The sequence below is a fragment of the Spermophilus citellus genome (genome assembly GCF_964194105.1).
Source record: "Spermophilus citellus genome assembly, chromosome: 2".
NCBI classification, from domain to species: Eukaryota; Metazoa; Chordata; class Mammalia; order Rodentia; family Sciuridae; genus Spermophilus; species Spermophilus citellus.
The window spans coordinates 205,362,188-205,374,859 of NC_138183.1; the positions used below are offsets into that span (position 1 = coordinate 205,362,188).

Here is a 12,672-nt window from a genome sequence, read left to right on the forward strand (position 1 = left end):
AAGTAATGAGGTCTTGTTTCTTACTAGGTGCTTCATCTTGGACAAGTTAATTACAATCCCTGGGCCTTGAATTCCACATCTGTAAAACGGGACAATGAAACCATTCCACTGTTGGCTTCTGAGATTCCAAGGTAAAGCACTGAAAGCATTTCCTTGGGCACTTGTAAAACAGTTAGCCAAAGCAGAGGAGAACAGGAATATCCGCTCCACAGATACCAATTCCCCTCCTCTTCCCATCTCTTCTCCAGATGAGTTCAGACCTATTTCTGCAGCCCTTCCCCAACAGACCCTGATAAAAGTCTCTCCTATCCGTTTTTCATTGGATTCCCCTACGAATATAAATCCCCAGGTTCTATTGAATTAGAAAAGAAAAGGGGGAAAAAAACAAGCCTGGCCCCATTATAGAGTTGGAGGATCTATTTTATAATTCTGGCAGGTTCTACTTTCCTTCATGCACTCTTCTAGAAACTAAAGCAAATCAGAGGATCAGTTTATTATTAAAACGAGATTTGGAAGTGCAAGACACTAGACTGTCAAGACAACTCCTCCAAACCCCTGAACCGACAGGCAGGCCCCAGCCTCCGCGCCCCCCTCCCCTTCCTCCGTGGCTCCTTCTCTCCCGTCAGGGAAATGTGATGATTAATTAGACAAAGGCTGTCCCACTTGTTGAAATCCTTTGAGGCAGGAACCACATAAACACCAAGCATTATAACTGCAATGAAAGGAAACCAGAAAACTCCTCTGCCTTGGGACACTCACCAAGGCACGGCTAAATAAGTCTGCAACGGAAGATCAAAGTGGATCTTCCACATGGATAATAGAAAATGTCACCAGCATAAACAGGAAGAGAGATTAGCTCAATAAAGGAATAAAGTCCCATTTGCGAGTCACCAGTAAGATTTTTGCTTACTTTTAACTTCCCAGCATATAACTCAAAAGGTTATTAATACGGGCTCCTACTGTTTGGGGCAAATAAACAGCTGCTGAGGTTTTGTGCCCAAACCACTTTATTAGTGCTTTCCTTTACAGCAATTGTTTCTTCCCTTCCAAATCCTGAGAGGCCCAGACAGCTAAAAACAGAGTGTGCCAAGGCAGAACGAATAACAAAGGAGAGAGGAGGCAGCCATTGTGGGCAGGGAGAATGGGGCAGGGGCTGCTGGGACCCTCACATCTTCTCACACCTCTTCTGCAAGGTTGGCGGTCTAGAGCCGTGAGAGAAGACACTGGTGTGGTCCAAGGGCTATTTCTACCCTGGGGCTCACTGTGAGGACATGAGGGTGCCCACCATCCAGGTGTGCCAAGGACTGAGGGCCTTCCTTAGTCTCAGAACTTTCCGTTTGATAACAGGGGAAATCTTGGGAAAACTAGGACAACCTGGTCACTGCAGAAGACACAACACTGCCTGGGCACTCAGCACCAGGCCAGGCACACCACAGGTGGCGAGAAAGTCACAAGTGGAACTTGAATGAGCTCTGGCTACTGCTGAAACTCTCTGCTTTTCCTATAGGGACAAATTCCCAGGGGCCCATAGTGATCCACAATGATCAAAGAGAAAGGCTCTCTGTGACCTCTATGGTGGCACCTCACTCATCCCTTCAGAGAAAGCCCTTGCCCTCTGCCTACCCTAACCTCAGGATTCCTTGCAGACTCAAAGACAAATGAGGCTCCCTGCCTGGCTCCTTCTCTCAGCAGTCTCCTGCTTGACCAGAGGCCTCCAAGCTTACACGCAAACAAAAGCTTCAATAAAATGACCTCCAAATCCTCTCCATTTAAATTGTCTTCTTTTCTATTCTGTAGAGAACATAGATTTTGTAGACAGCTTCCTGGCTCCATCAACCATCAGCCCTGTGACCTTGGACAAATTCTCTATATCAGTTTGTTCTGTTGCTATCACAAAACACCTGAGGCTAGATAAAGTATAAAGAAAAAAAAGCCTTATTTAGCTCATAGTTTTGGAGGCTGAAAGTCCAAGACCAGCCAGCCCCCAAGTTCAGCCTATAGTTAAATGGTGAGGACCTTCTGGCTACATCACAACATGGTGGGAAGCATCACAATGGGAGAATGTGTAAGGCAGAAAAAGCAGTCATGTGACAAGACAGGAAGCAAGAGAGATTCAGGAGCCAAGTTTGCTCTTTTTATAACAATTGCTTTCTCAGGAACTAACTGGGGTCCTAAGAGAACTACATTAATCCCCTCCAAGGGCATTGCTCTCAATAATGTGATCACCTCCCACTAGGCTGCACCTATTAAAGATGCCACCACCTCAACCCCACCACACTGGGGACCAAGCTTCCAGCAAATGAAGCTTTGGGAGACACACTCAGGCCACATCCAAACCACGTGGTCTAAGTCTTAACTTTCTCACCTTCAAAACCAGACCCTGTCAGGTTATAAAGATGAAAAGCAATCCATTGGTGTCCATTAAAATCAACAATGTAATAAAGCAATGATGCTGGACAGCCCTGGCCCAGGCTCTGACCCAGGAGGGATTTGCTTCCTCCCTTCCCCATACAATCAACCTGCAACTGCTTACATGCCTATTACTCATTAAATGAATCAAAGATTGATCTAGAATCCTCTTTGTCACTGTAACCCTCTCTTAGCTTTCCTGCTCTCACATTCATTGGCCTAAACGATTTTTCTTCTATTTTCCTGCATCCTCAGATGCCATCAGCACGACACTCAGGAATGCAAGCTTCAAATCCTGTCTTGCGAGGGTCCCTGGATTACCTTCCGGCTCCTGTTGGATCTCAAGGGCCTTTCACTCTGAATTCCCAGAGGATAGAGATGCCTGGACAGGTCAGAAGCTGGTGGAGTCCAGCGCACCTCCCGAGATGGCTAAGATACAGCACCTGAGAATCTTAAATCAGGGTGCCCCACCCCGACACAGAAACTCAGGACACTGGTAGAATGAACCCACTTGTGCCCAAGAGTGGGCCCCCTGCCTCCTGTCCAGGCATTGCTTTTCACTGTTCTCACCTGTCCCAAGGTGAAGGGTGCACAGGGCACTTCTCTGGATCTTCCCAAACCCTGTGCTTTTGTAAGCTCTTAAAGGACAGTAGAACGCAGCCCAGTTAATTACGCCCATCAGCTCCAATAGCATCCTAGCAGTGGCTTCATACAAGGATCTCCCAGTATCTCTATGGAACTGAATACCCAGGTGTTTCAACTAACATCATTAGGGCAGCTTCTTCTCTCAAAAACAAACTGTCACAAAACTGAAATTGAATGTCAGGAGGTGAAAGAGAACTACATCTCAGAACTGCATACCCCCTGCAATGATCTGTCGAGAAATACATTTTAATCCCTAATTGCATAGCCAAAAAAAAAAAAAATAGAATAAAACCTGCCAAAACATTAGCATTCATATAACCAGGAATCCCTCTGCTTAAAGTTTCAGTTGACTACACTCAGCAGAGTTGTGGGACATAGACAGACCCACAGAGAAGATTCCGGAACAGCAGTTGTTCCCAATTACTGCCACACCACACGGTGCTTTGGAACAGTTGTCAGGTAATTTGTTATTAACAATAATTTAAGTACCAAAGCTTATGAATGATTAACTTTAACTTTATAAATTAAAGAGATTTCAAGGTTGTCACATTGCCTTGCATACTAATCAGCTTTCCTGGGTGAGAAAGACAGGGACACAGTGACAATGGATACAACATGTGGGGTGCGCTCATCCTGGTCCTGCCCTGGGGTGCACAGCCTGCATGAGAAGCCGTGTATGGGAGGAAGGGAAAACACTGAGGATCCCTACCACAGTCAAGCATTGCCTTGCACAATGGAGCTGACTCCGACCCCAAAGGCAAAGTGGGATTTGATAAGGTAACCACTGTAGAAGCCATGGAAAAACCACATCCCTGCCAAACTTAAGTCAGAACCCCTCACCCCCACCCAGCCTTCCAGAGGCATTGGAGGGTAGCATGCTGGATTAGACCTCAGCCGCTCTGTCTCTTGCTCCCCACTTCAGCATCCGTCCTACGCTGAGGGCTTCTAGGTTCATGCATAAGCCTCTCTCCCCCAGAGCCCACTGTGCTCCCTTTGCATTACATTCATCATCATACTCAATCGGCTGTTTCCCCAAAGAACCTTCTGTGCAGCATCACTCCGGTTGGATGGCCCTCCAGCATGCTTCTCCATGGGGCAGAGGGTTCGTCTCTGGCTCCTGGATGGGACAACAGCCTAAAGAGACCCTCAATCCCCACAGCAAAGCCATAGGCCATTCAGCTTCCTGAGTTAAGCGAGGTCACAAATCCTACAGGATGGCAATGAAGACGCTCCTGTAACCTTGTTTGTGGTTCTGAATCCCTAAACACCTTCAGAAAAATTAGACCCACCTGACCCAAGTGGCTGAAGTTGACCTTCAAGGCCAGCCCAGAAAAACCAGACTGTGGCTCTCCAACATTTTTCATTCTGAATTCTCCTTGAGATTCTACACCAACCTACTTATCAAGGGCAAATAACAATTTATGTCAAGTGAGTGGGAAAGAATATGGAATTCATTTATTTTACAGCCTACACATTTCTGGCTAAAAAAATGAAAATTCTTTGGCCATGGGGAAAAGTGTATTCTTTGGCAAGGTTTTTCTGTCCTGTGAAGATGAGGTCCTGGGATAATAGCAAAGGTCATTAGGCTCAACCCTAAACTCCACTATTGAACTCTTTCAAAATGTCGATCACTGTTACTAATATAATCTTATGTGCAATAGTTCCTGCCAGCGGACAAATAGATTTACTCTTAAAATGATACCCTTTCCTTCAATCAACTCCAAGCACTCAGAAAACGTTATATTTCCTTTTTCCAAAAGCTGCCACATCAAGGAGCAGATGAGGACACCAGCCAATTGTAGGCAACTTCCGAAAGCTACAGGGGGCAGAAGAGCAACCGTGCCTAGGACATTTTCTGATTCTGGGAACCATATATAGCTTGTAATCGTGGTGAACAACCTGCTGTTATGGACCTGATGTACATTAATATGCACACAACATTCCTAATAAACTTTCAGGAAAGAAAGTGCAGTTAATAACCCATTTCTCCCATTGTTGGGATGATCTCGGCTCAGTGAAGTGAGATAATGGATTTAGAAATTAGTCATATAATGTAATACATTATTAATCACAGTATTCAAAAGGGTAAATAGACATTATAAGAACACCACCCAGGAATTCAATTTCCTTTCAGATTTGTTTACTCTCCTTAATTCTTTATGCTACCAACATCTTTCACAAAAATGTAATAGTCTGGTCTCTTCTCCCCAAACAGTGATTCTCAACCTTTTTAAAAGAAGAAGAAGAAGAAGAAGAAGCAGCAGCAGCTGATCCTTTTGGAAAAAGGAAATATTTTACAGAATATCAAATATAAACTGATGAAAGAGAAGGTGTATTGGTTGGAGGGGAGGAAGGCAGACCATGAGGGGTCTAGGAGACTCCTCTTGCCCTCTTGCTTTCCAAACCCAGATCAAATCTTCTGGAAATCTGGAGCTCCTGGGGACACAGTGTGAAAACCACTGACCTAAGCCATCTATTTAAAACAAGATTTATGTATATAATATATAATACAGGTATCATGTATATTTTCATTAATTAATTTATTTAAGAAATCTACAAATTAAACATACATGTAAAATACACAAACCACAAAAACGGATAATCCAAGAGAAAATGGTTCCCATAAAATGAAAACAAACATCAGGATGTGGAGTAAAATCAAGTTCTATAGTGATCAAAGGAGTACAAGTCAAAGGGCCAGAGCATTTGACAGTGATTCCATTTGCCCAGAAAAAAAGCTGAATGATAACACCCAGTGCTGGCCAGACTCCATGACACTGGTACAACGGTACATTGTTGGTGGCTGTGTAAAAAGGTTTTCCTTTTGAAAAGCAACCTTTCATAAAAATGTTTATTTTGTCAGAAACAATCCCACTTCTAGAAATGCATTCTTAAAAAAAAATTAAAAAGGAAGTGAAGGTATTCATTTTTGTTTTAACTATAATAGCAAAACAAATAACCCAAGATAGAAGAAGTCATTGAATAAATAATAGCATGTCAATGATGGAATACTCTGTAATTATTAAAAATAAAGCATAAGGCCTGGTGTTGGGGTACATACCTATAATCCCAGAGACTCAGGAGGCTGAGACAGGAGGATCACTGAAGCCAGCCTCAGCTTAGCAAGATGCCAGCTCAAAATTAAAAAAAAAAAATGAAAAGGATTGAGGATGTAGTTCTGTGGTAAAGCACCACCACTGGATTCAATCCCCAGTACCAAATATATATCGTATAGGTTCTCTTGAAAGACCCTCTACTCAAACCTACAAATGAAACATGCTTTCCACTTCCTCTGTAAAATAAACTCCAGAATGCCTTTGCCTTTGTCCATGCACATGGGCTTTCCTCTAGCATCCCTGCTCACATCTCCTCCTGTCAAGCTGTATGCTTTCCAGCTGTCCAGTGGGATTGTTCCCAAGTGTGTTTATACTATTTACACTTGTCGCCGAAACTGCATGATTGACTTACATATTATGTAAACCAATGAAATATGACCGCTAAAAAGACGGGAGTGGTTGTTTCTAAGAAAAATGTAATGCTTTAGAAAGACTTTATACAAGATAGTCACTTAAACATAGCAGACAAATTACATATCAGCAAAATCATTGCAGAAGATCAGACAAAAGTTATAAAAATTGAGACTACAAAACAGACGGAGATGGCTTCCTAAGTACCTTTCAGTTCCCAGTGAAATTTAAAACAGAACTAGAAATGAGTTTCTGTAAACAGGACACCAAAGGAGTGGTTTGTGCAATGAAGGGGAGAGGAGCATATTGTCAGACTCACCCCAAAGACAAAACTTTGGCCTGACATGAGAAGACTGGCCAATGGATGCACATTTTGAATAACATTAGAAGCAGTTACTCCATATTAGTAATATTTTGTTTGATTTCCCTCTTGGACCCAATATTTCAATTAATGGATTAACTTAAACTCCAAACAGGTTGAAGAAGAACATTTCTTTCTATTATCTTTTGGAAAAAAGTCCACCATGACACAGATAAGAGACATCTAGACATTATTATCCCCAATCATCCCCCCTGCACAATGCCTAGCACACATTAGACCCCCAAGAGAGATCCTGAACCAATAAACTGTGGAGCAAAGTGAAAAGTGAAAAAAAGAATATAAAATGACATTTAAATCATGACTTCATCTTCCTTTTAAAATAGGAAAGCAAATAGACAAAGCTAGAAGAAAAACTCAAAATTTGCAAAATAGTTATTAAACTAGAATGAATCATGGACAATTATATACATTTTTAAATATTTTCTTAAATATTGATACATTCTTTTACAGATTCAGAAAGGTACTAACCAAGAAAAGGAGAAAGCCATTTTTGTTTCTCCTGGACTTCCAAAATAAGAAGCAAATCAACACTTCATTTCCCTAAGTTCTGCAACACTAAGTCTTCCTTTAGCAAAACCTCTCCTTCATCTACCTCACTATCTCAAGGTCCCGAGATTGAACCTGTTCTAATACTTATTTTGTGTTTCCAAACTCTCAGAATTATTGTTTTAAAATCTGAAGTTACTCACTAGCTCAATTAACATTTACTTTGTTTAAAAAAAAACTCAAAAATACAATTTGCATTCCCAAGAGATTCCCAAACACCATCTAATTAAATCATTCAATCAGAAAACAAATTAAAATGAAATATCACTGCAATCCCCAAGAGGAAAATAAACTTTTCAGTCATGACTAGAACAGATCTCTAGGGTGACGCTCCAAAGCCTCTTCTAATTGCAAGTTCTATCGAACATCCTGCAGAATGTTCTGTGACATTTGCAGCTTCCAGGACAACTTTCCTTCCAAAGAAAAGAGGAGCCTGAGCAAGACTCCAAAGCAAAATGTATCCTCTGGAGAATGGCACCACTTTTATTAATGACTAATTGGTGCACTGGCCATCAACACTGGGTACCAATTTCATCTATCCACTCAGCCATCCAGCACCCACTCTCTGTAGAATTTCCAGGACTGCCCTGGATGGTCAACAAGCATTAGTTAACTGCATGTAACCTCTGCCCCTCATCAGGAAACAAAACACAGTCCACAGCTTCCTGAGCTTATCTAAGGTAAGCATCTCCACCCAGAAAGACTACTGACTCCAGTTGTCCCTCTATTACCCTTGAGGTTGCTCACTCTGACATCCACTTCCGCCATTGTCAACTAACTCCTAGAGAGCGCCTTTTCCCTGTGACCCTATGGCCCATGTAGGGGACAGTATAGTGTATGGTTTACAGACTCAGAATACAGACTCAGAAAAACAGAGCAGCAGATGCTGGCATTTTCCCAGTCTCCAGAACCCAGAGTCAAAATAAATGTATTTTCTTTATATATTAAAAATATAAAAAGAAAAAAAAGAACAAAGACCCTGTTTTACTCAGCTTTTTTGCTGCTGTAACTAAAAGATCTGACCAGAATAATTTTAGGAGGAAAAGTTTATTTAGGTTAGAGGCTCACGATTTCAGAGGTCTCAGTCCATAAGTAGCTAGCTCCATTCCTAAGGACTCAAGGTGAGGCAGGACATCATGGAGGAAGAGTGTGGCAGACGGAAGCAGCTCACATAATGATCAGAAAGCAGAAAGAATCCACTCCCAAGATACAAAATATATACCTCATAGCCAAACCCAAATGAACCACTTCCTCCAGCCACACCCCACTTGTCTCCAGTCACCACTCGGTTAATCCCATCAGGGACTAATTCACTGATTAGGTTAAGGATATGCCCCAATCATTTCTCCTCCAAACCTTCTTGCATTGTCTCACATGTGAGCCTTTGGGGGACACCATATCTAAATTGAAATGGCCTGATCTTGGACCAGTCAAATAACCTCCTCATGCCTTGATTTCCATGTCTGTAAAGTGGAGTTAATATTATCTACCTGATTAGGAGTGAGGATTCAACAGGTCAACACAGGCAAAGTTCTTAGAACAGTAAGTGCTGTCTAGCTCCTCTCAGTTCCATGATGTCAAGTGGATTGTTCAAACTGCTTTACAGATGGGAGGGAACTTGACAATGGATACACGGGCATGGCCCATCACCAAGCACAGGGGTCTGATCTCATTGTCCTTTCCCTCCCTCTACCTCACAGCACTGCATGTGGCCAGTCCCCCTTTCTAGGCCTCTTACCTGTGTTCCCTAATCCTAAACTCAGGGATGGCTCTGGCACCATGGAGGGAGCCATAGTCATTGACACACGAACTCCACTGCCTCATGTCTAGTCTTTACCAAGTCACTGCCTACCAAGTCACTGCCCTGCCCCACTCCACTATAAGTTGTGGCTTTGCCTTTCTTTCTTAAGATTACAGACATTTAGGAGTGTTCAGAGGAGAAATCGCACATATAAGAGAACTGGACCCATGTTCCAAGGATCCTGGTCTCTTTTTTACCCATCTCCCCAGGTTTTTTTTTTTTCCGGGTATAAATTTGAAAGTTCTAAACAATATGCAGTTACAAGGTTTCCTGGAAAAAAATCACAAAAGTGCCTCTCACTTTCAACATTTCATGCATTTTCCCATGAAGCCTTATAAATCATGCCACCTGGTCCACCATCAACATGACGGGCCCTTTGTGCTGAGCTCACAGGCTCCTAACTTACTCTCCATGTTTCCCAAGTGGTACCTTGCTCACCTACTCCCTGACCAGACAGAATGACACAAGAAGATAATTTTGAGCACACATACACACTCACAGTATATGTGAATGAAAATTTCTTGAAATCTATAGGCAGAACTGGAAGTGTCAAAGCAAGATATGGCCTTACGTCTCCCACAGAACATTATGAAAAGCCCTGTGGCAAACACTGAATTTCTTTTGCTGATTGTCAAGCCAAACCCAAAGGATGAAGATGACAAGTAAGAAATAGCAACAGGCAGACATCAGAGAGACAATTTTGTCTGCCAAACTCAATGCCAGGTTGAGAGGCAGAGGCAGGACTGAAGAAGAATTTGTCAAGGATCCCTCTTCTGGGAAACTGTCAAAGCCACCAGCTTGTTTTTAAGATTAGTCAAGAAGCACAATAGATATGGACACCTCTCCAGACTCACCTGAACCTGGCTGAGCCTTCCCTGGAAAGGAACAAACCGTTCTGGCCACTTGCAGAGGTGCACACACCAGATTCAGAGAGAACAGTTCCTTACCCCGTGGGCAAGGGCAGCAGGTGCAAGGATTGGAACCCAGACACCCAGGTGTAAACAAGAGAGCTCCTGGGGCAGACAGCCTTCAATTCCACCCAATATTGTCAAGTCCTCTGGTGCTGGCCCCAGTGGTTGGTGGGCTTGCCAGGTTCACAGGTGAACTAGGCTTGGCCCTGCCCTTAAGAAGCTCACACTCCTAGTAGAAAGCAGGGGACGCCAAAAAGTGACAAAAAGCAAGTGTGAGCATGAGGAACCTGTGTGTGTGAGTGTGTGTGTGAGTGTGTGTGTGTGTGTGTGTGTGTACGAGGCTCCAGTGCCCAGAACTCCATCCCTTCCTTCTGACAGCTTATCCTATGGGGTCACCTCAAAAGAATGCCCCGCATCCCACCCTCCTTTGGGACTCCAAGGGACATCCTGGAGTGCAGGACAGCCTGGACTGCACTGGTCCAGAGCAGTCTTGGACTCCTGGCCCACCCAGTATAGGTCTGTCCAGAGTCCTACCCGGCATAGGTCTGTCCGCTCCACCCCAGCCACTCCCTGAGCCTGAAAGTGGAGCTACCTTGGGATCCGCCTGTGCCTGGTGCCGGGAAGGCTCAGCCCAGGGCGGGTTCAGAGCTCAGGCTCCAGCGCCTTCTTCCAGGGTTTGACACCTGCTCCTAGGGAGGGTCCTAGACCAGCGGGCCATAGTGGAGGTAAGAATCACTATTGGTTTAATTAGCCACCCAGTCACAGATGCATCCCTGTATTCCCAGTCGCTGAGGGACCGAGCATAGGGAGGCTGGCGTTGAGGCTGGGGCTGAGGGTATGCAATCTTCCTGGCCTGGGCTTGTCCCCCAGCCTGTGGTCCTAAATACCAATAGCTAGAGTCAAGCGGTATCTCCTTGTTAGTCCCTTATAGTAACCAAATGAGCTCTTTTGCACTACTACTCTCTTGTACACACACACACACACACACACACACACACACACGTCCACACGCACACAATTTCAAGCTGGAGTTGTGTGCGATCCCGAAAGCCGGTGAGCAACCAGCCTGGTGTCACAAGCACATTTCGACACGTGCGCAGCGCGCCCCCATATCGACTGGGAGCTGCCCACACCCGCTTGTGCAGCCCCGCGCACACACATGTGCCCTGGGAAAGCGCGCAGGGTCTCAGATACTGAGGGTCCTGCACGCGGGTAAGAGCTAACACGAACCCGATCCCAAGCCCACAAGCGTCTGCTGCCCCAAAGCCCGGCACTCGCGCGATTGATGCGCACTAATCCCAAACACCCAGCGCGGTGTGGGCACTCCCGGGTCTCGTGGGCGGCCCAAGTTTCCTGCGGCGCCAGTACCTTGGATGTGCTGCTTGATGACATTCTCCAGGTGGTCCAGCCGCTCAATAATCTTCAGAGTATCCCCTTTGTCTTCCTCCAGCTTCTTGTCAGGCGCCGGCTCCTGCCCCCGCACATACACGCTGGCGATGTAGTTGGTGACCCAGCCCACGTACAGCAGGCATATGATGTTGGTCATGCCGCTCAGGATCACGCAAGTGGACACCAAAGTTTTGGTCTTCCTGGTGCACACCATTCTGGACTCCCACCTCCATATAGAGCTCCCGGGGGCCCCTCCTTGATGCGCGCCCGGGACTGCCCAGCGATCACACCCCCTAGCACGCTTGGGGCTGCACTTGAGTCGCGAGGTTCTCCAAAACCGGGTCCGATGGCTGTGGAGCCGCGGTGCCCAAGTTTGCAGCTCGCGCCGCTGGCTACCAGGAGAGAGCTGACAAAGGAAATGAGACAGAATTTTTTTCCAAATTAAAAATCCCTGAGCCTTTCTAGAACGGTCACGGGTGGCCGGCAGCCGCGCGACCCGATGCACACGTCTGGGAAACTTTGCCACTGCCTGGGTACGCGGCCGCGCCGCTTCCCATCGCCAAGCTCCAGCTGCCTTGGCGGTCCGACCGGCCCGCGTTGCTAGCAGGACGGCGGCGGCGAGAGCGGCGGCAGGGAAAGCGGCAGAGCAGACCGGACCGGCCCCCTCCGAGCGACAAGCGCCACCACCAATCGCGCTCCGGCTCGGTAGAGGGGCCGGGGCTGGGCGGCTGCGGACCAACGAGGAAGACGCGGGGGGGCGGAGTTCGCCCCGGGCCCCACCTGCTGGCCTCCCTAGCTCCCGCCCCCAGGGACGCGCCTGAGCCTCCACCCGTGCCCGCGCAGGCTGACCCTACCCAAGCTTCCGAAGATGGCTCGACTCCAGCCCCAGCCCAGGTCGGCAGATTCTGCTGGTAGGGGAATTCCAGCTCTTGCCCTTGCTCTGGTTTTTGCGCAGGAATCCCTGGCTTCCGGGGATCTCGAGGTTCAGTTCCCCTTATCTGCCCTGAGTGCGGGGCTTCTGGAGCAGGTCCCACCAGAAAACTGACTCCACTCCGCTATCCTTTTGCGATTGCCAGGACCCCAAGAGACCACTTAAGCGGTCAGGCCCTGTGGTCATCCACT

The 12,672-nt window shown here is 46.1% G+C and overlaps 1 protein-coding gene across 6 annotated transcripts in view; it reads right to left on the bottom strand.

Annotated features, from left to right (window-relative positions):
- GALNT18 (polypeptide N-acetylgalactosaminyltransferase 18) overlaps positions 1-12,211 on the bottom strand; it is a 335,833-nt gene extending 323,622 nt beyond the window's left edge. For 2 of the 6 annotated variants that reach the window (XM_081263888.1, XM_081263885.1), the window contains exon 1: positions 11,530-12,206. In XM_081263888.1, the coding sequence (XP_081120014.1) occupies positions 11,530-11,764 (235 nt within the window). In that variant the 5' untranslated portion in view covers positions 11,765-12,206. Of the gene's footprint in view, positions 1-11,529 lie in introns of all 6 variants that reach the window. The other 4 variants (XM_081263887.1, XM_081263883.1, XM_081263884.1 and 1 more) reach the window with 3 other exon arrangements.
- Positions 12,212-12,672: the final 461 nt, after the last annotated feature.